Source organism: Netta rufina, assembly GCF_964035555.1.
Source record: "Netta rufina genome assembly, chromosome: 1".
NCBI lineage: Eukaryota > Metazoa > Chordata > Aves > Anseriformes > Anatidae > Netta > Netta rufina.
Window position 1 is genome coordinate 83351821 of NC_140123.1, and position 27515 is coordinate 83379335.

Here is a 27515-nt window from a genome sequence, read left to right on the forward strand (position 1 = left end):
AGGAATATTGGAAGTGATCATGGACTGGCCAGAAGGCAAATACTTTGGGATATCATCAGAGGAGGAGGTGGGTCGTGCTGAAGAAGCCCCACTGTACAACCAGTTGCCAGAGAATGAAAAGAAATATGCCCTGTTCACTGATGGGTCCTGTCGTATTGTGGGGAAGCATCGGAGATGGAAGGCTGCTGTATGGAGTCCTACGCGACGAGTTGCAGAAGCTGCTGAGGGAGAAGGTGAATCGAGTCAGTTTGCAGAAGTGAAAGCCATTCAGCTGGCTTTAGACATTGCTGAACGAGAAAAATGGCCAGTTCTCTATCTCTACACCGATTCATGGATGGTAGCAAATGCCCTGTGGGGATGGTTACAGCAATGGAAGCAAAACAACTGGCAGCGTAGGGGCAAACCTATCTGGGCTGCTGCATTGTGGCAAGATATTGCTGCTCGGGTAGAGAACCTGGCTGTGAAAGTACGCCACGTAGATGCTCATGTGCCCAAGAATCGGGCTACTGAAGAACATCAAAACAACCAGCAGGTGGATCAGGCTGCTAAGATTGAAGTAGCTCAGGTGGACCTGGATTGGCAGCATAAAGGTGAATTATTTATAGCCCGATGGGCCCATGACACCTCAGGCCATCAAGGTAGAGATGCAACATACAGATGGGCTCGTGATCGAGGGGTGGACTTGACCATGGACGCTATAGCACAGGTTATTCATGACTGTGAAACATGTGCTGCAATCAAGCAAGCCAAACGGTCAAAGCCTCTTTGGTATGGAGGACGATGGCTGAAATATAAATATGGAGAGGCCTGGCAGATTGATTACATCACACTCCCTCAAACTCGCAATGGCAAGCGCCACGTACTTACAATGGTGGAAGCAACCACCGGATGGCTGGAAACATATCCTGTGCCTCATGCTACCGCCCGGAACACCATCCTGGGCCTTGAAAAGCAAGTCCTATGGCGACATGGCACCCCAGAAAGAATAGAATCAGACAATGGGACTCACTTCCGAAACAACCTTATAGACACTTGGGCCAAAGAACATGGTATTGAATGGGTGTATCACATCCCCTATCATGCACCAGCCTCCGGGAAAGTTGAACGATACAATGGCCTGTTAAAGACTACCTTGAAAGCAATGGGCGCTGGGACGTTCAAAAACTGGGATACGCATTTGGCAAAGGCCACCTGGTTAGTCAATACTAGGGGATCTACCAACCGAGCTGGACCTGCCCAATCAAACCTGTTACGTACTGTAGATGGGGATAAAGTTCCTGTAGTGCATGTAAAAAATATGCTGGGTAAAACAGTCTGGGCTACTCCTGCCTCAGGAAAAGGCAAACCTATTCGTGGAATTGTTTTCGCTCAGGGACCTGGATATACTTGGTGGGTGATGCAAAAGAACGGAGAGGTCCGGTGTGTACCTCAAGGAGATTTAATACTAGGTGAGAATAGCCCATGAACTGAATTGCACCATGTTAAATAGTATATTATACTGTATGTTATCACTACCATGATTACTATAGGTGACTAATTAGAATGTATGGAAAAGAGGGTAACCTGAGCATGACATAAATGGTATGGAATAAGGGGTGGATAGATGTCCTGGTTTCAGTTAGCACAGAATTAATTTTCTTCCTAGTAGCTGGTGGAATGCTGTGTTTTGGCTTAGAATGAGAAGAGTGCTGATAACACCCCGATGCTTTAATTGTTGCAGAGCAGTGCTTACACTAAGCCAAGGACATCTCAGCCTTTGCTCTGTCCTGCCAACGGGCAGGCTGGGGGGTGCAGTAAGAGCTGGGAGGGGACAGACCCAGGACAGGTGACCCAAACTAGCCAAAGGGGTATTCCATACCATCTGACGTCATGCTAAACAATATATAGGGGTGGATAGCCGGGGGGAGGGGGCCGGACTGCTCGGGGTTAGGCTGGGCATCGGTCAGCGGGTGGTGAGCAATTGCATTGTGCATCACTTGTTTGTACATACTATTATTACTTTCGTATTATCCCCATTGTATCATCATTATTATTATTGTTATTATTATTTTTGTTATTATTATTTTTTTTTTTTTCCTGTCTTATTAAACTGTCTTTATCTCAACTCACGGGCTTCACTTTCCATTTCTCTCCCCCGTCCCAGAGAGGGAGGGGGGAGGGTGAGCGAACGGCTGCGTGGTGTTTAGCTGCCGGTCGGGTTAAACCACGACACTTAGCAAAACTTAGGAATCTAAGCTCAGACTGCTATGGATAGATTGCTTGATTTCAGCAAAAATCTTGTCTGCTTGGTCACACCCTAGAAACTAAAGCTAGAAAAGAGTCACTTGGTTATGGTACGTTAGATCCAGGGGAAGTAGCAGCGTTGACCAGCTGCCCAGATTCCTCACTGCACAGAGAGAGGCAGAGGCAGCTGCTTCAGCTCCGAGAGTACTTGCCTAAGCACACGCCCAGGGCAGAGGGACCTTACGGCCTTTTGAGTACAGCCTTCAGCAACCCTGAAGCACCGAAGATGTCAACGTGCTCGAATAACTCCAAGCAACAGCAGCACGACTAATGCAGGCCCAGCCTCGTGGCTGTTCATAATCCCAAGGCACAAAACAAGCCCAATGTACGTGCCTGCACTGTAGCAGTTGTGCCCTCCTCTCCAGCAACACCTGTAAAACTTCGCCTGCCTCTCTAGCAAGACAACTCGTTCCCACCGAGTACTGGCAGAAAGAACCTTTGTTACACCAAGCCAGCAAACAAGACACAAACAGAGATAACTTATCACCTGCATTTTAAATGTTTTCCAGCCTACAGTGCCTTGCTGAGCCAGGTGAGGAGCAGCTTAGAGGAACAAAACCACAGGTTGTATCACGACAGCAGATAGCAGCAGCAACAGCGTCAAACAAAAGCAGACATGGAAAGCTGTATGAACCCTGAGCCAGGAAAAGAAAACAGCACCAAGACGTTTACTGAGAAAAAAAACAGATCCTGATCTGCACGCTTCTTTGAAAATAGCACATTTAGGTGCACAGCAGTGTAGCTGTGCCAAGGTTAAAGACCTCAGTCCTCTAAACACGTGTAAGGAATGGGCTAAGGAATCATTCATGGTAATGAAGTGCCGAGGCAGTAGGTACCCACCCGTCTTCTATGTGCACAACCCATTCTTGCCTACTGCTTGGTTTAAGGGTTTCCAAGGTCTTGTTAGCATACCTGGAAGAGTTTCATGCCCAGCTGTAGGATCAAGAGCTTCAAATAAGTGCAAGCAGGACCAAAATTGAAATCCTAAATATTTTTTAGGCAACAAATAAAAGCAATGTTATCTTCTGAAAGGAAAAACCACCAGCAAAACCCACTGAAGTTGCACTGAGCATCCCCAGCACTGCTCAAAACATGCCCCTTTCCAATTTCAGCGCAGAGAGTTGAATCTAAGAATCTGATTTAGAGACACTACTTTGAAAAATACTGATTGGCATCACAACCACCTCGAATTAACTCAAATACCCTGGGCAGGGCCATCTGCAATGCTCTCTTGCAGAAGACACAGTGGTCTGCTCTGCCCGTGCTTTCACCTGAGATCTGAAATGGTGGCAAATTGCACCTCACACAGCTCTGCCTCCCCAGCCTTTCCTAGGGCCAACACTTCCCAGTATTCACTGGCCTCTCTTGGAGTACGTGAAGTGCAGATGCAGACTGCCATTTTGAACTTGTCTTTTGAAAAGGAAAAAAGACAAAATTTCCAGGGCTCCAATTTCTTCCAGCCTTAGCAAAAGCTATCCTCGAGCCCAAGCCCATGAAGCCGTATCTCACGTACATACCTAGTTTAAAATTCATTCAGCAGAGCACCGACAATCAAACAAGCCTGTCAGCAGACAAAGAGTGAACATACAGTAAAAAATAATAATAATAATAATTAAATATGCAGTAATTTTAGAGAACGTTTCTGAACTAAAACCCTCACTCCCTGGCTATGCTGTGCCAGCAAGTTTCTTCCATGATTTAGTTGCAAAATTCTTATGAATATTTGAAGATGGACTACCAGAAGCTGTTAGGGTGAGTTTGAATAAGTAACTTCAGGCTTTGAAAAAATAAATAAATAAATAAATAAATAACATAGGAAAATAGAGAAATTTAAAACAAAGTGCTTTTTCAGACACTGAGCTCAGCCAATGCCAGAGCTCTTTTACATCAGCAACAACTGAGAGGGCCAGGGGAGGCAATCCAGCTACCACAGATCTCCTCCTTGCTGTAGTCCATGACACGATGGCCCAGAAACATTTCCATTACAGAGCTACAGCCAGTTACGCAGGTATGTTCACTACAAATAAAAAGATTTTCTATTAATAACTCTAGGCTCGAGTGGTACTGATTCGTCACAGCAGTGAGGGGTTGGTCGTTAAGTTACAATACAAGCTCAGCATTAATTACTATGGTAAAATATTTCTATCCTCAGGGTGATATCTAAGAATAAGTAGTTTTTATTTTACACAAATGTACATAGAGACATGTATAAATGATATTCCTTGAAGATTCATTTACCTATTATCAAAGATGGTGACAGCTTGGAGTTCTTGTCCCAGGCGAAAAATAGGTGACACAAATTCTTTGTGTATTTATTACTGTATGTAAAAGATGTAACATACATGTACATATACATATCTGCATATGTAAACACAGAGGTTCTGCATGACTGTAAATACATTCCTATAACTCCCGCAGTTGTGGTACACGATTGCATTATCATGAAGTACAAAAACACAGCAATTCTCTCAAGCATCTTCATTCATGGAATAGTTCTTTTAAGCAACTTCATTTGTGGGATTTGTTTTCCTCACTGCATCCAGAGGTCTTGATGCCAAGCCTTGCTCCCTACTCTATAACCTTTTTCTCCCACCCTCTTCCGAAGGCTGAATTTAGAAATTGTGATAAATTCATATTGAAATATTGATACATATAAAAAGCTGGGATAGATTTTCAGTTCTTTATTTGTTTGGTCAGTCAAGTATATTCAGCTTCGAAAGAGTTTTAAAAATCAGGAAAACAGAAAAAAAAAATACATGCCCAGAGTGGCATAACCATTACAGAAAATTACTAAAAATAGCTGAATCAGCAACAGAGTGTAACCGAAGGGAGAAACTCCATAAGGATCTGGAAGCTTGATCTCTCTGCAGTGCATTAATCCCATCTGGATCAGGTAACATCCCTGTTCCTGCACTGGAAAGCTGCCTAACTTACAAATACAGGCAGCACATTCTTAGAAAGGAAAGGCCAAGGTGTTGCATGCTAGTTGTTGTAACATTCAGTCTCTTTATAGGAGTAACAGTTGGCTTTTAGGAGCCATGAACATCACACTATCCTTCTAGCAAAAATAAAGTTGCTTCTAAACATTATTTTTTTTAAACTTTCTTACTCTGAAATAAAAATCTCAACACTGTTTTATCACTCATTTCATGCATTTGTGCTGTCATACCACTTTTACCCAGTGCTTCCTGATTTCACAAATTTTAAACCTAGGAGGGCCAGATGAGTCCATTCTCCTGGGTTATAAAACACCACAGTTCATCCATTTAACCTGCCATGGAGCCCAACTACTCCAGTTTAGGTGTCCGCCTTGCTAACACAGAACATCAGTCTTGATTTGAAGGTATCCAAGGCCACATTTTGTGCTTGTGACTCATCCCCACTGCTAAAAGCTGATGCTTTCCATCACTCATCCTCCTAATCTCAGTATATTCAGCTTTATCTGTCAATGAAAGCTTTCTCCACTGCATAGAAGCACTTCAGTATCAACTACTTTCTTCCTGCTACCTATATACCATAGTTATGTCCACTTTGGTGTCCACTCTGTGGTGCTCAGTTGCTCCATCCTTCATACTTTAAAAGCCGTGCAGCGCTGACATTTCACTACAGCCTACTGAGGAAGCACACAAATAACCCAGCTGTGGAGGCTGTTATCTCCACTGCTCAGTCCAAAAAAAAAAAAAAAAAAAAAACCTCTCACCACTCAGCATCTGACTTGGGAGCTGTTCAGCAGAGATTCTCTGGGCCCTTAATTCCTGCAGAAATCAAACATAACCATTACCATGTTAGCAGCATTTTCCTTCTCTGCTCCCGGTTCTGCTCTACACTACCATTTCCTAGTCTTACAAAATGTCACCAATCAGATCACTACTCTATAAGCTACAAGAAGTTACTCATTCAGGAACTAGCGTGCAGTTACAGCAGAGAAAAAAAAAATAGAAGAGGCTGACAGGGCTGGCTGTATGCCTACAATGTCAGAACAGACCATCTAGCCACCTCACATCATTGCAAACAAGTCTACCAAGTGAGCATGAAACCATATAAAAAAGAAGCTGCAACAACCTTGTAAAATCCAAACTGATGGAAAATACCTGCTTGTACACTGTGCACACTAACAACTTCTGAGCTTCTGTTGCTACCCAGATGCCCATGTCCTTCTTGAAAAACAAGACCCTAAACCTAATTTACATAAGAATACAGGTCAAATGGCTTCATCTGTGTCTATCTACTTATTGCACATTCTTCTGATAGAACTTCTATCCATTGTCAGAGAAGCACAAAGGGGAGCTACCAAGGGAAAGAAGGCAGCTGGTGACAAGACAACAAGGGGGGTAACAAGATCTCCCAAAGCAAAGTATGATTGTATTTTTTCACCCTCATTTCCTAACAGAATTGGTGTGTCAAAGGAAATTTCAAGAAATCCTAGTAGCAGAGAATAAAAATTCCACTTATATGCAAATACATAAATAGTACTAAAAGGGGCGGGGGGGGTATTTTGGTTTAGTATCGAGAGCACTTGTTTGTTAGCCATCCTTGGCGATGACTCATTCAGTCTAAGGCAGTGAGCTGCTACACTGCTGATGTACTCAGCACCTCTCAGATTTCTTTCATGGTTGCAGCAAAGTGTCGTTTCCCGTCTAAATACAACATGGACTCTGAAATCAGGTGAAGAAAAGAGAAAAAACACATTAACAACTTAGTATCATTATCGGGCAACTAACTACACAGAATGGTAAGATTAAGAAGCAATCCACATTGTCGTCACAGCATAAAATAAACGTGCTTTGCCACGAAATCCTGTTAAAATATCCAAATGCCAATAATTCATCTATTAAAATGACAAACGTTTCAGCAGAAAGGAAGTGTTCTTTTCCACAGTTTCAATGGCAATGCATTAACTGGATACTTGCCTCCGTACGTTTTGGGCACAACACGTGGGACCTCGTTTTCTGATATGAATGTAAAATGGAAGATGTTGGTTGTGTGGTGCTCTCTAGTGTCTGCATCATACACCTCGCTGTGCACTCGAACCTGGATGTAGTTTTTCTCCGTGTAACAGACCTACACAGTTAGGAAAGGAGTTACAGCTCATACTTCATCACTGGCACTGAAAAACTGTAACAGACGATTTTATGGCTTAACAAGAGAAGTCATAAAACATTCATAATGCACAGTTCGTTATCAGTGATTAACACTGGTAACAGGAAGGGTAAGTTATTTCTCTTTGAAGAGATGACAAAAACTCCTACCTGTCCAGAAAGCAATAATAAGGATCCAACCTCAACTGGCCTCTGAAACATGATATCATCAACAGATACAATAAAAGGTCTGGAACCCCTGAGAGAGAAAAAGAAATTTCATCTCAAGAACAACTAGTATATTTGGAGAAATTTAAACTATTTCCTTCCCAGCATTTCAATCATGGGTTATTAGAAAATAAATCTTTGTTTAAAGACAAAAAATAAGAGGAGGAAACCTCTTGTAGGTTACACTATTGCATCATCATTTTATCTTATGACTTACACTCCCTAGGCAAACTTCATGCCACCACGGCTTAGGCCTTGGTTTTCCAAGCACTGACATAGGCACCTTTCTAATAGGCTACACATGCTCCATTAAACTCAGGCATAGATCTTTGTTGGGTGATGACAGGTCACACTTACTAAGCACAAGCAGTTATTACAAGTTGTTCAGAAATCATTCCTCTTGAGTACTTAATTAAAAGATGCAGTATTTATTTAGGAGAACGTTTATTTTATACATTTAGGAAAATAAAAAAAAACATATCTTCAAAGTCAGTCTCAGTAGCTTAGCAAGACAGAACAAAACAGAAAAAAGATGCAGTTTCTACCCCTATGTTTAGTGTTTAAAAACCAAGCTCCAAGGAGCATGATGCAAATCTCTTTGCAAATATGACAGGTGCTCTAAGTAAAATAGTGCTGCAGCATCCTCCTCTTAAACACGTCGGTCTTTTCTGATCATATTGTCATTAGGTTGGCTAGCGTGGTTTCCTGACCTATCCATACATGCTCAATGTTCCAGGTTTTATACACATAAAAAGTCTGCAACTCACCCACAGCTGCAAGCAGTTGCCCATCCCAGTTCAAATGCCTTTCTCATTAGAAAACCCCCAAAGATCCTATTGAAGATGTTCCGCTCCTGTACGTAGAAACAGAAAAATCAGACTGCTGCATCACGTATGTTCTTCTCAAAGCACTGTGTTGAAGTCAGTTCACAGCATTTAACAGAACTCCGAGCACCTGAACGTATAAAGGCATGCAAAAGTCCAAATGGCTGAGGCACCTTTGCCTCAAGTAAGTAGGCACTTACTTGATATCATAAAACTCTAGACTGTATCATAAACTGGAAGCCCAAATTAAATAAATTGGGAATTAATTTCTTTACACAAAATAAGCAGTCATAGGAAAGAAAGTAATGAGAAATCCTCTATTTTGCAGTGGCAATCCAAGTAGATACAGATTTTCTATTCCATTAACAGAAAAATGGCAAAAGAAACTAAGCTCTAAACACATCGCAAGCACTGCAGAACCTAAACAAAATAATGTATTAATTAGTCTTAAAAGACAATTCATAATTCGGTAGCCATTTCTGTACTTTATTCATATTTTTCAAAATACCTGAGGATGGCAAATCTGTAGGCCCTTTAGCTTTGCATCTTCCATCCAGACTGAATTGGGTGGTAATACACGACTCCGAAAACTTACTGTCCTATGAAGGAAACACAAAAACTTTACATGAGCAGATTTCAACAGGTCAGAAATGCAAAAGACAAATACAAACAGCAGAAAAATTGAAACCAAACAAGCCACCATCCAGCAATGCTGTCACTGAAAGCTGCTCCAGCTGAGCCTGAAGCTGTATCTAAAGAGATACTTATGATTGCAATAACAAATTAAAAGCCTACGTGTCTCTTCTTTTGGAAACTTCTGTTAATGTCCAAACTCATATGAACAAACAATCTCACCTTGAGAAAGGTATATTAGAGAAAAGATAAGCCACATCCACAAAACACACTTTCCCAGATAAGCCTTACACTATTTATTAAGTCAGAGTATAAATTAAAAGCAAGTAACAAGCTAACAGAATAATTCAACATCAAACATGCAGACAGTCTGAGGCTTTCAAACCCAGGCAGACTGTGTACAAAACACCTCTGTTATTTTTAACAGAAGGTATGCCTCACTTTGGTGAACAGCTTTGAAAATAACAACTGTGTAAGGTTAGTGAGTCAAAGAAATCATCCACAAACACAATAGCACGCTGATGTTATTAGACATTGTTCTACAACCATTGGCAACTGGATGATTTCACAGAAATCTGAACTGTAAGAGAAGTGTGCCAACACTAGTCTCCCCCAACTAATGTTGCCCAGAATTATACCTAAAACACACTGCAAATTACCCGATCAAAATATGGCCGATTCCTGCCCTCACAGGCTTTCTTCTACCTACCTGGCAGAAAACTCTTATATTGTATAAATCACACAGTGCAAAACCATTGCATTCCCTCATATGGTTAAACATCATTAACCTTTTTCTTCAGGATTATTCCTAACATCTTACTCAGAAGCTCTCTGTTCTAACACTTTCATCATCTTGGCACAGCTAACACTCCTCAATGATGAAAGCCTCTTAAGAGGCACAGATGACATGTCAAAGTTTGTACCTGTATTTCAAGCAAAATGACCCAGAGTTTAAATAGAAAAATGGGAAAACAAAACATGTGCCTTTATGCCAGTGTGCCCCCTAAGAGCCCACTCAAAATGCACATGAATTTTCTTCCTCAAAACACCACTTCTCTTCCATCCCTCCCTCCCTTTCTTGCCTCGTGTCCAACGTATTAAGGAATATGTCATGAACAATGTTTCTTTCTTCTGCAGTGGGAGCCATTTTCAGTAAGGAAGCGGTGCTGAAATCAATCCTCTTTAACTTGTTCACTAAGCAGAAAAGAAAAAAAAAAAAGTATGTTAGAGTTCAAAGGAAAAAAAAATGATTTGGCTTTGATGATTTGAATCTGGAATCAACTGACTTCGTATTTTTTTCCTCTGTTAAGTTAAAAGCTAGAGCTTGACAATCCTAACTCAAACAGAGGTTTGGCTTTTAGAACTGACTGCATATAAGAAAAAAGATAAAGACCCAATGAAGCTGATACCCAGTCCCCTTACAGGAAACTTAGGTACTCCCCCTGAAGTACAGAAAAACGTATCAAGCAAGAATCACTAAATAGCAACCTTCTTCAGGTTTTGCCAATGGTACAAGAATACAAATTTATGAATTCACTGCCATAGGCCATAATGACTGAAATTTTAACTTAAAATATCTTTTGTTCAGTTTACTCAGTCTTTAATGTTTCTCTTTAATTCCCACCTTTGAAATTCCAGCTTGAAACAAAAGGAAACAGAGCTATGCTATTTCTTCTGCTCTCCCTCCATGTTCAGTACTCAGTACTGACGTGGAGTGCCTGTGAGTTTAGCCAAAGGTTTCCAAGAATGTGAGAGCAGGCTTTCAAAACCTGAGCGATACTGACACATGAGACACGACAAAAATCTTCTTTTGAACAAATGAGGACCACTTCTAAGTAGAAGAACTTCTGAAGTCTACTTCCTTCCAGCTACTAACTTGAAACTAAAGCAGATTTATATGCTACAGGGAAATACAGAATTATTTAGGTTGGAAGAGGCCTGTACGATCACCCGGTCCAACCTTTAACCCAACACTGCCCAGTCCAGCATTAAACCACGTCACTAAGCACTACATCTGCACGTGACATACTTTCCCCTTGCTTGAAGATTTCTTCTTCCTCGGGGCTCTCGGGAATGAGTGGGTTAACAAACGCTGGCCTATGGGCAGAGATTTGTAAATTACAAACTTTACAAGAATTTGCCCTGTAAATACACTGTTTCATTTTTGCTTACATACATACACAAGATCAAAAGACATCCTTCAGATTATACCATGCTTCAGATTATACCATAGAAATAAATACATTACTGCATAACTGACAGCTGCCAACAGAATATCACACTTGCTTAACTTCCTCTTCAGAACTGAAGCTATCCAACCACGGTCTAGTACAATTAAGGCAAAATAAGTGACACATCTGTGCTTCATAAAGAGCAGAAAGCTATTTAGAAACTCAGCAAATGAAGTGGTGATCTAGGATAGTCTAAAATAGATACACAAAACTTGAAGAGCAGCATTCCTTCTGGAATAGAAAGAGCGCAGTGCTGTAGCTAGCGAGCGTTCTCACAATCTACATGTTCCCATGACAGCCTTATCAACAGCCAAAAGCTGTTTACCACATACGCCACTTATCAAAGAAGATGACATGAGGCTGCCTTGAGTCCCAATTCATACATTTGCTTAACTGCACAAATAAATTCACTCGAACTAAATTGCATTAAGCTTAATTATTTCTTCTCACAAGGCAGGGAAAATGCTTATTTTCAAGTACCATTTTTCCCCGTGATTCCCACAGATTATTTTTAAACACTATTTTAAACACTTACACAAATACTCAAAACAAGATATATATGCAAATAAACACATACATATATGCACATACATACACACACACAAATATGTAAATCTGCTAAGCATATTAAGAACCTCTGTCCTCAGACTTCACTTGGGCTGGTAACAAGAAGCATACAAAGAGACCTTTCACTTGGAACAGCCTGCTCTTTTCCCTTGTTTGCCAGAACTCTGGATTTTCAAGGCACACCAGCTCCTGCACTATTGCATAGCTCATTCCCCCTCTCTTCAGCTCCGGACACATCTCCATTAGCTCTCCTGTCCAAGCCCCTGAGATGCAAGTTTTTTATGGTCTGCAAGCCATACAACCAGATTTTGGGGCATTATACCTATTCTAATATACCCTGTAGCTCTCTGAAAGGTTTCTACCTCACACACAATGCTTCCAGAACACACCAGGTTTGTGGTGACCTGGCTTGAAGAACAGACACTGAAGTTTGAGTGAAGTCTTATCTACATGGGCTTATGCAGACAGCATATCTCTTCAGCTGTCCTCAGTCTCTTTGTAAAACAGAATAAAAACACTGCCTTGGATAGTTGCTTGGAGTATTATTGTTTGTTTTGCTACAGTAGACAGTCTACTAGTGTATAATGCCATTTTTGCAATTTTTGGGGAAAAAAAAAAGAGGGGGAACCATAAAATTAAGTGTATATATACATACATCTCTTTTCAATATATAATGCTCTAATAGGATCTAAAAATAACACAAATCTGATACAGAAAACTATACTAGTAACTCCTTATAATAGTATCAGGATTAAATAATTATATCAAGCAAAGCCTCTCCAATAAATACCCTTCTTCATTAAACATAGACAATTATTTAAACTATTTAAACAGAAAATCGTTTATTACTTCTGAAAGTTATACAGGGTGTAAGAAACACAAGAAGTAATTTTTTTCTAGTACTGGAGTCATATAAACCAAAACTGAAACTGAGCAGTCTGTTTAACAACTAAGTATTACAGAAAGGGTGAAAAACATTTTTTTTTCTGTTTTTTTTTTTTTTTTTCTCTTTTTTGTGTTTGTTTTTTTTGTTTGTTTGTTTGTTTTGTGAGAATACTCACCACGGCCATGTTTTTTTGTTGTTTTACATATATTTTTATCTAATTTAGGTTGAAGTATTCTGACAACACCTACCATACCAAATTACAGAGTTAATGATACTATTACACTCAAAGGCCATTTAACCTACCTGAAAGAAGGGTGCAAAGAGGACGGATCCATGCTATTTTCAGTGGTGCCAATGCTAGGATAAAAGCCCATGAGCACGAACTGGCACACATGAGCTTCATCTGAACATCAGGGAGCACTTTTGCTCTGTGCAGGTGACAAAGCACTGGCACAGAGTTTTCAAAACCCTCCTGGATGTGCTCCTGGGGAACCTGCTCTGGGTGCCCCTGCTTGAGCTAGGGGGTTGGACTAGATTACCTCCAGAGGTCCCTGCCAACCTAAGCTGTTCTGTGATTCTGAACCACTGAGACTCAATCTTTCTCTTTTTTTTTTTGGTTGTTTTGTTTGTGGGTTGTTTGTTTGTTTTTTTTAGGGCTAGAAAGCAATCAATTTTAACAGTTACTGTACAATGCACATGGGTCAGTAGTCCACTGATTTACTTCTTTGTTCATCAGGCCAGTCATTCAAACACAGGGAAAATCTGTTATGGAAAAGGGACAGATCCAAAGACTAACAGCAATGCCTGGTATCATTTGACTCCTGAATTCAAAGCTCTGATGCTTGCCTCAGGAAAGTAACATTTGCCAACAGAAAACATCAACTATACGATTCATTTATAACCCACACCATACAGCTTCACACATACACAGCTGCCACATTTGCCACTTTCACCACAACAGGAGCCTGGAGACTATTTCCCTGTCCTACAAATTACCGTTTGTTTTCTGGGTCCCGGGCCACCATGACAAAGGTTGCATCTAACACAGGGCAGTAATCACCATCATGCAGCTGAGAGAGACAGGAAAAATTTTTACCTTTAAACTCTAAAATTATAAAAAGTGCAAGCTATTCAGTTGGTACCACCTACACAATCACATCGTTATCACAATGTTTACTTTTATTTTATCATCCCTTCTAAGATTTCCCACAGTAGGCTGAACAGAAGGAAAGAACACAACTTAGAACTCCGTTTTCAGGAATTCTGTAACAAAACCATTAAGCAGAGGAATGCTGATTAAGTACTATCTTCAGCTAGGGAAAAAAAATATAAAATAAAATTGTAAAATGCCCAGTTCCTCTTTATTCTGAGAAATGCCTAAACAATTTTATAAGTAATACCAAATTGGCACCACTGTCAGCACTGGGAGGCAGTTCAGACAACAAAGGTGTAACGTTATCTTCTACATCAGAGACTTCACTTAAGGACACAAACCGAATCAAAAAATATTTACCTGTTTATCTGACTCATAGCCACTCCTATCATGTAAGTAGACTACCCTCACTACTCTAAATAATTAAAATACTGAATGTTTCAGCTAACTAATCAACTGACTGTAAGCAGTCAATAGAAATATTAGGGATTTTTAATTAAATTAATATTCATTTTGCTTCCTGTACAGTGTAGAGTAGTTACACCTATTTATTTTCAATTATTTAGCATTTAATAACTTATTACCTAAACTACTGGAAGTCACCTTGGTTATTCTAGAAATGTAATTTAGGCTGTTTGTGTCATCATCCAGAATTCACTCTGAAACACCTTGTGACTACTGCAGGAGAGACAGAAGTGCCAGGAACTAACCTGCAGCATGTGCATCTTTACTTCCATTGAGGTCTTCCCAACCCAAGAAACATTGCCGGTGAATTTGATGTCGCAGTCAGGGTGTACGACCTTCTTGCGCAAATCTGCAGGAATAAACGTTAGAGGTTACTGGAGACAGATCACTCAGGTCTAATACTAGAAAGACTGGTTCCTCTAAGGTCTTTTTGTGTTGTGTAAGCAGCAAAGCACACAAACAACCCCGAAGAGATGGCTCTTGCACAGGACCACACTGCTAGGCTGCAGTTCCTGCCTTATCTGTTTTCACTAAAACCAGAAGAGGAAGAAACAGGCACATGGCTGGCAGACCCACAGAGGTGGTCAGCAGGACATGCGACACAAGCAAGGTCCAACTTCACCAGAACACACACTGTTTAAAAATGAAGCTAAGAAACTCACATGCTAATACAAAACCAAACACAGAGGTGCAGGAGGCACCGAAGTTGTGTTTTTAAAGGAAGGGAAATCTGAAATGCTGAAAAGCATCCACTTAACCCTCTTCCCCTCCTCCCTTCTATAAAAGGCAGAATATTTAAGAGGTCAAAGGCAAAGCAACATGAAGGCAACTCAGCAGGGGAGGGAAGAAGGTATCCCCAGTAACAACGACAGGAATGCAGTAGCTGCTGAATGAGTAAGATAAACAGATGAAACTATTCCTGCTGATCAAATTGCCACTTACTAATTTTATCCACCAGGGCTGTAACTATCGATAAGGGAGACCTTGGCTGCGCTTCCTGCTTGGTGTGAGTGTAGCAAATAAGAACTGTGGAGAGACCAAAAACAGAGTCAGCATTTAGTTCTCTTGTATTTTAACAAGAATTTTAGCAGAGCAGATCAAAACCATCTTTGTGAAGCATGAGAGGTACCTGCAAAACACAGACCGAAATATCACAGTGTAGGAGTGCACGACTTCCACATTTTCATGTACTTAATTCAGGGGAATGCTATAAAGAAAACAGTGATTCGGCAGCTGTCTCAGCTACATGTATATTTACTTACTACAACGAGAAATTTAACTGAGTGCTTTAAATCAACCCGTCACTCCACTCCTTCCAATCCCACATAATCTGTTCCCTTATCCCTGTAGCCCACTCTCTCAAATCATTCATTCCCTTCCTACCTCCTACTTCGATTTCATGCAGGTTGTTCAAGGATACATACTATCTGCAGACTTGTTTTCAGACACTAATTCCTTTAAAGAGGTGCAGATTAGATAAACTGTGCCCTACAGGCATGAAAGCATAGTTAGAGGTAATTATCACACCGTAATCATTACTAGCCAAATGATTACTTGATTAATAAGCTCTGCTCACGAGGGCATATGCAAGTAAACAGACTCCTCAGAGTAATAACAGACTCAGAGCAATAGTGAAGAGTAATGTTGCAAAGACGACTTCTTCCTAGTACTCAAGTAATTTTCACTCAATAAAGGTTTCAAAAGCATCTCATTAGGTGCAGATACTTTCCAGAGAAGGAAAATCTCTGTCTTTCCAGGAAATTTAAGTAAAAATTACTAAAGTCATAATTCTAAAAATTGTGATGCCTATCAGTCATGGCATCAATACAATCAATAACAGTCCGAATGGGATTTACCAGAACCCTAATGCCAAAGACAAAAACTTAGAAATTGATCAGCCGTTCACGTGGCACATTTGCCAAGATCACTGGATATGCTGGGGAGAGGGTGGAATGGTATTTGTTCCCATGAAAACCGCTTACCACCATTCTGAACACTGTGTAACTGGCAAGGAATCTTGATTTCCCCAGAATAATATATCCCCAGTAGAGCTGACTGAAGACAAGTATGACTACAACAAGGCAAGGACATTCTGTGCTGTTACCAGGAAAAATCCAAGATCTTCACAGGTCTACAGAGAAAATAAGCATGGCACAGAACGAAAAACAGGCTCATCTCATTTATCAGCCGAAATGCGCCACTAGCTTCAAGTCTCCTTTTCTAATTTAGGACAGGCCCCGAAGCTACTATCTTCCATCTCCCAGCACAAAATACAAGTCATCTAGCTCTTTTGCCTATCCTCACAGATAGGTGATACGCATTCACTTGTTTCTCTGCCTGTCTCACTCTTGGCCATGCGGACCCACAGAAGGTCTTTCTGTCCTGCTGAAGGAACCATTACGTACATGCTTCCCCCTCAGACCTTTCCCTTAACAAGCACTCTTTTTTTTTTTTTTTTTTGCAAAAAAGCTCCATCAGAATGCTACTGACCAGCTACAGAACTTTACTGAAGAAAGACGTCAACTAGTGACATTTTAAGACAGAACAGAATAGTTGGAAAGGACCTACAAAGATCGTGGAGTCCAACCGCCTGATCACTTCAGGGTTAACCAAAATCTTAAGCTTATTACTGAGGGCACTGTCCAGACGCCTCTGGGCACCGGCAGGCACAGACAGCAACCACCTCCCTAATAAGCCTGTTTCAGTGTGTGACGGCAAAGAAACGTTTCCTAATGCCCAGCCTGAACCTCCCCGGCACAGCTTTGTGCCGTTCCCACGCTTTGTTGCCCTTCTCTGGGCACTTTCAAGGCCCTCACATCCTTTTCATGTTGCTGACCAGAACTGCATGCAGCGTTCAAGGCGAGGCCGCACCAACGCTGAATGCAGCGAGACAATCACCACTTTTGTCCAGCTGGCTGTGCTGGCTGTAATGCACCCCAAAAAGTGGTTTGCCCTCATGCTGAGCCTGCTGCCACCAGCACCCCAAGGTCCCTTTCTGCTGAGCTGCTCCCCAGCCACACAGCTCCCAGTCTGTGCCTGGGTCTGGCATTGCCCTGTCCCAGGGGCACAACCTGGCATCTTCTCTGTTGAATTTCCTGCCCACTTCTAAGAGAAAAACATCAAGTCATACTAACAACCCAGCAATTATTTTAGCTGCAAAACAGGAATCAAAGATCTTGATATTTTAAAGACCATGAATAAATGACAAGGAAAAATAAAATAAGAAAGCTAACTCGTGAAGCAACTGAGTGTAATTATTCTTATAGCTGCTCCTTTACAAACTGGCAGAAGCTGAAGCTTAGCGTTTTGCTTCTGGCTGTTCCTATTTACACTTCATCCTCCTTCAGCATCAGCATCTTTTTTAATTCCCCTCAGAGACAGCATATTGATGCAATCCTTGCTGAGGTCATACTGTATCAGTACTCAAACTCACTCTGCATTATTTGTGTATTCTTTTCAAGGGCACAGATACCTACCTCCTAAACTGTCAAGGTCTTCAAGTATCCTTCCAAACCTGTAAGATACATTTTTGACAATTAAATAACTGCTTCCAAAATACCTTAAAATTAACACTTTCCTGTATGTGTAATATATTTACTTTGTTACCTTACACTGTTGTATACATTCAGATACTTCTCTCTTATTTGAGGTTGACTTCCTAGAGGCAGGATAACTTCCAAATAGCTATCTTTCATTCTTCTAGGGGGCAGATCTTCCTGACGTTTTGCCAGTAAAGTATGGAGAGCTTTTCTTTCTTGCATTGCTTGCACATGATCCCTAGTAAGAAAAGAAACACTTCATCTGGAGTATGAGAAGAGTATATTGGACAGCTGAAATTCTCTCTAGCTAAAAGATGTCACACTGAAAATTACCAAAACAAACAAAAAAAAAAAATTAAAGATAGGAAGACAAAGTAAGTGTGTCTTGAAAAGAAAGAGAAATGCACATAATCAGATAAAGGAAGACTACTGCCAAAAAGTTTTAAATAGCTTTGTGTACCAGTTGCAAGCACATACTTTTGTACTAAAGAGACAAATTTAATTTATACAATTCTGAATGCTACAAAAATAGTTCCCCTTGAAAACAACTTAGTTTTAACAGGAAAAAAAAAAACACAGATCACGCCTAATTTAACCTATAAGGTTTTATGTTCATTCACACCTTCTGTAGCTACTGTATTACAACTCTTCCTTACAACTCCTCCGACAGTGTCAGTTTTACAGGACTGTCAACTTAATCTCTCAATGTCTCAAAATGTCAACTGAATCTCTCTCAAGGAGTAAAGCAGATGTACAGTACTGGTTAGCACTGACAACAAAGAGAGCTGATCTGGTAGGAATTGCTATCACCTACAGATGACTTCTTCCTTTACAGCAACAACTGTTATTCATGCGGCATACATAAAAGAGGCACATAAAAAAGGGAAAGTTAATCTACATATTTCCCTTTCTACCCAGTCATCTTACAACTACACAGGAAAGGTGTGAAAATAAACAACACAAAAAAGGGAACAATCAATTCAGAGCTGCTTTTTCAGCACCGTGAGGCCAGAGAGGTTACAAATCTCACAAGGGAGACAGCGCCAATGTACTGTCACTTCTTTCCAATTCTTTCCAAGCTGGTTCCTTGCACAGGTATCTGTGATATATAACAGCAATCTTGCCCAACACACTCTCTTGCCTGTTCCTCCAAAGCACCCTCCCTTTAGAAGCGCAGCCTAACTAATAAAGCAAGTATTTCATAACATCCCTAGAATCAATAACAAAGCACTAAATAAATGAAAGTTAAGCATGCAACAGTTCAGGCAAAAATCAAAAGAGTGTGCACAACTATTAATCAATTTTGTGGTGTTTTATGCCTTCTCATGTTCTAAGTAACCAAACATAATTTTAAACTTGTGGTGAATGTGCACCATTCATTCAGCTGTGCATGCTGTACCGTTGTGATTTGAGAGCCACTCTGTTCAATAAGGCCAAAAAAAAAAAATAAAAAAATCTTAAACAACAGAAAGAAGCTTTTCACCAAGAAGCTCACCAAAAACTTGTCTTTAAGTTTTGACTTTGGATGAATTCTGGATATTAGTCATACTTTAAGATGACAACTTTTATGGCTTTGTTTTTTATTTTTGGGAGAGGAGGGGTAGAAAGGTCACATTTAAACATTTATACTCCCTCTTTGCTCTTTAATAATTCTGGGGGAAGTGTGAATCCATAATCAAAGACAGTAAAGGTTTAGCAGAAAATCTCTCTTTTAAATTTTACTGTTTATAAACATATGAAACACAGCTTACCTCACCTGGGCAACATGACAACTGCAGAGTTCAGAAAAAATGAAAAGAGAACAACCTATTCCAGTGTGTTTATGTTTGAAGTTGGGCCACTGCATAGAAATAGAATATCCTAGATGACTAAGGAAAGGTGCAATGTCCCAGATGATGCTCCTTTATGGGGATGGTTTGGTTTTTGTATTTGCTTTTTTTTTTAAGGTTTGCTTTCAAGGGCTTTCATTGAAAGGTTTAAGAGAAATCAGTCAGAGACTAAATAAAAAATTTGACTACAAACATACAGAAAACAAGTGATAAAAATGCAACTATGCTCTGTTTTCACCAGTCCTATCCTGGCTCCTCTGAGGGCAGCAGCAGAACTCCTCACTTTGCCTTCAGAATGTACTCTTCAATATATAGAAATATTGGGCTCAAGGCAATAACATTTTTCAATGGCCAAGTACTTCTACATCCTGCAATTATCAGTCATACAGTAACAATATTTCAAAGTATTAATTAATAGCTGCCCAAAACATTCTGGGAAATGGCATTATTTGTTTCTGAAATGGCTACAACTCTACCTAAACCCTAATGTAAGCCACCCCACAAATCTGTTATCAGATTGTACCCCAGACAAATTTTACAGGCCCTTGAACTCAGTGGATTAGTTAATTCTTACTGACTTCAATCAGGTCTAAATCCTCCATAACCTAGATCTAATATCTTTGTGAGACCTATAATAAGAATCACTGCACTATATCAGCAATGAGCAAACTCATTGTTTTAGTCACACAGGTAGGAAAGCAGAAGGCATTTATAAGCAAGGTGTTACTTTTTAAAACAAAACACCACTGACATTTACAAGAGAAATCATGAACCAAAGCTTCCTTTCAGCAAAATTAATAGCTCGAAGCGTTCTCCCAACACATGCCTCCCAGCAACCCAGCTGGATACGCATCAGGCCCTCACAGTCCTTCCCCAGCTCCCGTTTCACAACCCCATCAAGCTCTTTTCTTGGGTCGGTCCCCTCTTGTCATTCCGTGGTCTAGCTTGATGAAAACACTGGCTGTTGACCCTCCACATTTATCAACTCTGTGTCAGTCCAACATAAAAGTGGATTCTCCAAGTCTACACGACCCACATCCTCCAAACCTCCCCAGATATTAAATTAAGCCTGTCATTCTCAAGCACTCCTGACAAGGGGCTTCCTTCTTCATGGCAGTTTGCAAGGCACTGCATGCTTCAGCTGTTTCTGTTGCATTTTTTTACTGCACAAGAAACGCACCTAGACTCGGTACAGTAGGGGGAAAAGAAATGGATGGAGATCAGATTTGACCAGGGCCCTCTAAAGCCTCACTCCTCAGGTGGTACTTCCACGTGGCATGGTTCCTCCCTAGCCACTATGGGCTGCTGGAAAGGCTTTCTGAAGAGCCATCTTCTAGACCCCTTATAAAAATTGCAAGCCCCATGATGCTCACTTACCAGTCTTCCTAAACAAAGCTCAACTTCCCCGATTCAGGCATTTTCTTCAGCAGGCCTATAATGCCGCTGAGATAAACCTATTCAGAGGGCCATCAGACACTCCATCCAGGCAAGCCTCTTTTCCTTTCCTTATCAGTCCTCAAAATGTGTAACAGGAGCTCAGCAAATATGGTCATAAGATAATCACCCGTCAAGAAAATAAACGTGGGGTCAACCAATCAGCAACACAAGTTCCCCTGACGGCTACAAAGTGTTAGCAGCTGCAGGATTACAGGCAACTCTGGCTCATCCATGATAACAGAGGGGGAGGCAGGTACACTGGGCAAGCCAAAATTTAGATGATTTAAAGCAGATGTAAATTGGTCTACAATTAAGTTCTGGCACAGAAAAGAAATGCCTCAGCTACACCCGACCAGGATAAGTCCGCCAGCAGATAAATCAAGAGGTAACTGCAACATAATGTTTCCAGTATGGCCCTAAAGCTCCCAAGCTTCCATCAGATTCCAGGGTCGCAAGAGAATCTTGTAAGCATCAGGACCTTGCGTTTTGTTCCCTTGGTGCTGAGGATCTGCCAGAAAAATCTCAGCAGTTTGTGATCCACAAAGTAACAATCCAAGAGCGTCTGCATTACTTTTCAGTTTGAATTCACATTTCTACTGCAACTCTGAGCTCTCTCCACGTTTGACAAGTGAAGTAAAATACATTTAATGTACACTGTACCTCCAGTTGGTAGATGCTCCCACTATCTCCCTCAATCTGCTTCGCACTGAAACAAACAAACAAAAAAAATCAAAGCAAACAAAGCTTAGTTGGGCATGGGAAGAACGCGAGGCTGGCTGCCTGGTGCGAAAAGGCACAGTCCTCATCCCAGAACAAACAAAAATTAAGCAAATTCATGCAAATAGAAGCCTGAAAAACAAAAGTTTGGCCGAATTCACTGATGCTGTTAGTAGGCATATCACAACAATGGACTGAGTAACATGATTGTGTAGCTTATTTTGTACAGCCAATAGAGAATGCGTTTAGAGAGGTTGTTAATTAGCACCGCAGGCGTTTGATTGCATTAACAACTGAAAGAGACGGCAGATCAAGACTGGATTGAGGAATTCTGATGTGAAAATATTTCGGCCTAAACACAAACAAACAGCGGAGATAACGCAGATCAGAAAGCTGTAGAAGGAACATTAAAAGGACAGTGCAGCTGGGAGACAGGGAGTGAAAAAAAAGTATTTTTTTAATTAGACCTACCCATGAAGGGCAGGTAACACCAGCAGACAGGCTGCTGCCAGGAGGGTTTTATAGCCTGAACTTCTAGAAGCCTCAAAGAACACAACATCAAGACACTGAAGTGAGACCTGTAAAAGTGCTTTCCCATACTGGTTGTGCTATCAGAGTTAATACCAGCTCTGCATAGGCAGCTCTTTTCTGCTGGGGCTATTAAATGTGCTAGGGCCTCACCAAACCTACCAAGATATCCTGTCTCTGTTAGGCAGGTGAATATGTGCTACCTGGAAACACTTGAAAACAAGCAGCAACGATTCCCAAATTCATAACTGAATAGAGCTGAAAATTGGACAGCAGGAATCCCTTGCTTATTCCCAAAGATTTTTAATACGAGAGGGCTGAAATAACAGGATAAAATAGTGACACATCAGGGAAGGGCTACAAAAATAAAGTGTCACACAAACAGAAAGAGGGCTGCTGGTGACTCATGAGCTGGTTCTTTTTACTTAAGTTTTGGGACACCATCACACACTAAATGCCAGGTCAGAGCACTCACAGCACTCAGCTAGCTGTTCTGTGACCCCTGGAGCTAACAAAGCCTGATCCCTATGGACTGAAATCACATACCCCTCCCTCCAGCCCTCCATTTGCTCATCCCCTACTGCAACACCTTCAGCTCCCCTCCCAAACCTCTAAACCACCCTCTGCTTTGCCAGGCCTCCAGCCAAGCACTGCTAGGAGCTGTGGTTAGCCCAGGGCTCTGCCAAGCTAACAGCTGGCCACTACAAAGACCCCAGGAACTTGGCAGCTGCCATCAAACACAGGCTGACCCGCACACAGCACTAACTCGGGCACCCTATCGAACCTCTGACTCAGAAGCTGGTTTTCACAAACCTTGTGGGAACACAGTTTGGGATTTGTGCTTATCTATCTCGGCTGGCAGCAAGCAACAAAGGAGTCTGGAAGAAGAAAGGGACAAGAGGACAGACAAAGACAAAAATAGACTACTTAGGCCTGGGTTCTTTCGGAAATTAAGCTGAAAATACGTTTTGAAGTAAGACAAGTTCCATTACTAATTCCAATAACAAAAAATATTCAATGAAAAAGAACTGATTGAAAATTTTAGAGCTGATTTTTTGGAAGGGCCAGAAGGATCTGATTCTCTTTTTTTTTCTTAAGAAGCAACAGGCTTGTTTACATAATAGGAATTACTACTTTCCTGTTACTCACACTCCACCTGTGAAGATGCCATAGCATGCATTGATTAACACAGTGTTAGCAGAAACACTGTCATAGCTTCTAGAACACAAAACCTCAATTTTCCAACAGCGTGCAGCACTTTCTCTGTCTTGGTTTAAACTAGGTTCATCTTCCTTTTCAGCTTTAGAGACGTAAAAAGCTCTGAAAAACCTCGAGTCCAAACCTGCAAACACGTATACAACATTAGTCCCATTTAATATTTCTGATTTTAGGTATACAAGTAAACATTTGCCAGGCTGAGACCACATAACTTTCATTTGAACAATAAAAGGACAAAGCATAGAAGTGTTTCTAAGATTTTGCCAATCTAAATCTAGTCCATTTACAGGCTCAAAGCCTGTAAGTCTTCTCTTCTTTCTTCCCCCTAGGAAAATTATACTGCTTTTCTAGATTTTAATGATTTTATAACATAAACTTCGGTAATTAAGCATAAAAATTCATGCATTCTCTCTTCTCATTGGCAAATGTCTTAGACACACAGAACAATTCCAACAAATGGGTTTTATCCATCATTAACACGCCGCGTATTTCACACTAACTCCTCAGCTGTGGTCAGTGGATCACTAAAGCCAGAGCAGCAGGGCCTGAGTTTATTTGAGCTGCACAGCACAGTAACGAAGGACACGAGGGCAGCTGAACGAGCTTGCTGCATCCGTTTCTGCCATCCACAGCCCCTGGTGCTGGTGCTTCCCCGGGTTCAGGCAGACCACGCGGGTGTTTTACCACCAGTCTGGCGTAGAGCTTCGTCTGGCCTTCCGTGAAAGATGCAGAAATCCCCTGTGTCTGAACCACAGCCTTTTTTTTATTCCAATGTCTAAAATGAAGCTATGTACTGCAGGAGATGCTACATAGGAGATTTTGTATCCCACAAGGCTGTTAAAAAATGCATTATCCAGCATGCCATCAGAAATACACTGTGCTGTCCAAGACCTAGTAGGACATTTCCAGAAAGATGACCAGAGACATTCACTCGTCATGACTCACAACATTAAAGAAGGCAAAGGGGCTGTAAGCAAGTCGGCAGAGAAGAAGTTTTCATTTTTCATGAGCAATAAAGTAAGGCAAAACAGTAGCTCAGTAAGTTTAGCATTGTAGCAAATATCAAAATATGTTCAGATTACCACAACACACCATTATTCACATGAATGGGTAAGTGTCCTGTGGAGCGGAAAACACAGGTTAGATTAACAATTACAAGAAATGATGCAAATGACATCCATTAAGGGGTTACCTGATTATTTCACCTGCTTAAATTCCATTTAGGTACATGTCCCTTAACTTTAACCAACTCTAAGCAAGCTGCCCTTGCTCACTGCCAAGGTTTAGGGCCAGTATCTTTGTGATTTCAGTTAAGCCAGTCATCTCCCTCAAACACAGCTTTCCAGTTCCTCTGTCTGCTGGCTCTGCATAGAACCTGCTTGCAGTCTAAGTCCAAACATTTTTTTTCAAGCTTGGTGCTACCATTTACCGCTGACTTAACAGTTTTGCAAAGCCTATCTGCAGCATTTTCCAGGAAAGGAGTTAACTTGGAGGAAGCTGCTGAAGATCCACTTGGTGTGCCTCCAGGAGTACCATGGAAGAACTGAGGGTGTTCACAACTGGGACCCACCGTTGGGAGGAAGCACGTGAAAAGCTAGTAAGAGTATCTGGTGTTTTGTGAAAGCACGTACACCAAATTAAAGGGAATTAGTTTATATATCAACACGAGTTTGCAAAATGTTACTTAAATGCTGCAGTTTTAGAACAGAATCTCGAATATCTGCAGCTATTATAGTCCAAGAAATATTAGCATCCCTTAGAACAAAAACAGAGGCAAGGCCAGGATGTTTCCACTACTTTTACTGGCCTTCTAGATAGCATCATCACAAAACATCCAAATAAAAGAGCAAGGTAATATTTGCAATTATGCAACGTCCTGTATCCTTGCTTCTCTCCTTCGACCTCCCAAATTACTATCTTTAACCTATAGTTTTTGTGTTTGTTTTTTTCCCAATAGTCTAGATAAATGTCTATCTAACAACCAATAACTTTCTTCTCTTTTACTGGATAACCCTGAGGTTCTATTTCAGAAACAAAGAGAAAAAGAAAGCATTAGAAACAAGCAGAACTCCAGGAAGGAATTCTTGGTATCTTGCTTCAGCTCTTTTTCTGCTCTCCTTTTCTCAGTACATGGGATAAGAATGCAAGAGAACATTCTTAAAGCTTCTGAAACAGGAACACTGGTTTATTATTATTAGAGCATTAAAACAATCTTTCCACACAAAACTCTATTGAGAGAGTGCATTTTCATGAAATTAATCTGATTAAAAAGTTTCTTTCACTGTGTGAAATTAGCAGTAGTGACACCCTAACAGTTCTGTATGACTCATTTCCACTCAGTTTCTCTATTTTTCAGCCATTCTAGCCAAGCTCCTCAGCACCTCTCTGTATCGCACTGACTTTCTATCTAGAGCCTCCTCAAGGAGCAGCTGTCCCTCTAAAAAAGAATCGCATCCTCTTCCAAGTCTAAAGAAGCAGAGTAGCCACTAAGCCTGTAAATTCAGTATCCTATATGTATTTGTAGCCAACGATCTCCAAACATGTACACTCTGATACTTCCTGAACATTTATACCATGAGCTATGGTATAAATGGTACAAACATACACGTGGTATAAACAGTCAAGGACATGCCCAGATGCGATGTGTGCAAACCACAACAACTAATTAAGGGCCACCACCTGAAAGAATAACCTCTTCAGAAGCATTTCCAAATCTCCTTCCAAAGCACAGCCAACTACTTTACCTTCAGCCATGTCTGGAAGCAATGGCAAGCCACTGGTCCCAGAAGTGAGCGTCCGGGCCAGGAAAGAAGGAAGCTTCCACATGGTGCACAACCTATAGACAGAGTGGGAGAATTTGGTGTCATTGGTTTTAACGCCATGAAAATAAGTTATTTTCATAAAGATTACGATCTCTTCATAAAGATTTCATTAAAAGTTATTTCTGAATGTCACTGATTACTCCAGAAACCCCGCTCCTTATTATCAGCCTGATTTTTTGAATCAGACACAGTCCGTACAGCACTTCAAGCCGGACGAAGCTCAAACCAGCACCTGCCCATTTACCTGCACACAGGAAGGAAGAGTGATTCACTGCAGGCACCCGTTCTTTTCACTGACTACTCAGAGGCCCTGTGACAACCAGCTCAGACTGAATGCCAGCTTTAACACCACGGACATCCTGACACGGTGGCTGTGCACATCTAAAAAGCCACCCGTGACTCCAAAACAGTCACTTCTTCTGCGCCTGGCTGGCACCCCCTCGGATGGGGATCGCAAGGTGCCAGCACAGTGCCATTCTGCCAGCCCTGGCATCCCCCCCACGGCTCAGCATGGGTGCAGCTCCGAATAAGCCTAACGTGCAGGGTCACAGCGCCATGAGGGCTGGAAGACGCCTTCAGGATCATCCTGTCCAACCACCTCCACACTGCCAGCGACACCCACTGAGCCCTGTCCCCAAGCACCGCGCCCAGCCTTTCCTCGAGCACCCCCAGGGACGGTGACCCCACCACCTCCCTGGGCAACCCGTCCCAGTGCCTGACTGCCCTTCCTGAGCAGAAATGGCTCCTCATCGCCAGCCTCAACCTCCCCTGCTGCCACCCCTTGGGCCCCGAGCTGAGCCCGGCAGCAGCGCAGAGCACAGCGTTAAGCTCCCCCCCGGCCCGGCCCGGCCCAGCCCAGCCCAGCCCAGCCAGCAGGGACAGCCCCGAGCCCGCAGCCCCCAGGCACCCGCCCTGCCCGCAGGAGCCGGCACAGGGGGGAAAAATCCGCCCCGAGCCCCCGGGGCAGCCCCGGGCCTCACCGTGCGGCCGCTCCTCCGCCACCCGCCGCTGAGGCACCGCCCGCCCGGCCCCGCCCGGCAGGCGCCGGGCTCGGGGAGGCTCCGGAGCCGCTGCAAG

General features: G+C 41.8%; 1 protein-coding gene across 8 annotated transcripts; it reads right to left on the reverse strand.

The window, feature by feature from the left end:
• Positions 1 to 4602: 4602 nt before the first annotated feature.
• Positions 4603 to 27483, reverse strand: ACOT9 (acyl-CoA thioesterase 9). 8 transcript variants are annotated; one of them, XR_014618940.1, is made up of 17 exons: positions 27419 to 27483; positions 26361 to 26452; positions 24709 to 24735; positions 21814 to 21859; positions 17955 to 18125; positions 17825 to 17862; positions 15291 to 15374; positions 14594 to 14697; positions 13727 to 13800; positions 11076 to 11143; positions 10129 to 10240; positions 8922 to 9012; positions 8357 to 8442; positions 7533 to 7620; positions 7194 to 7344; positions 5984 to 6938; positions 4603 to 5893 (listed from the first exon to the last, which is right to left on the reverse strand). XR_014618940.1 is itself a non-coding variant. In XM_084297472.1 (16 exons), the coding sequence occupies exons 2-16, from the start codon at positions 26440 to 26442 to the stop codon at positions 6880 to 6882; spliced, it is 1281 nt and encodes a 426-aa protein (XP_084153598.1). In that variant the 5' UTR covers positions 26443 to 26452; positions 27419 to 27483; the 3' UTR covers positions 4603 to 6879. The 8 variants fall into 8 exon arrangements, 6 of the variants coding, with proteins under 6 accessions (XP_084153598.1, XP_084153601.1, XP_084153599.1 ...); XR_014618941.1 differs by having other exon boundaries at positions 4603 to 5896; XM_084297472.1 differs by having other exon boundaries at positions 4603 to 6938.
• Between the last annotated feature and the right edge of the window lie 32 nt (positions 27484 to 27515).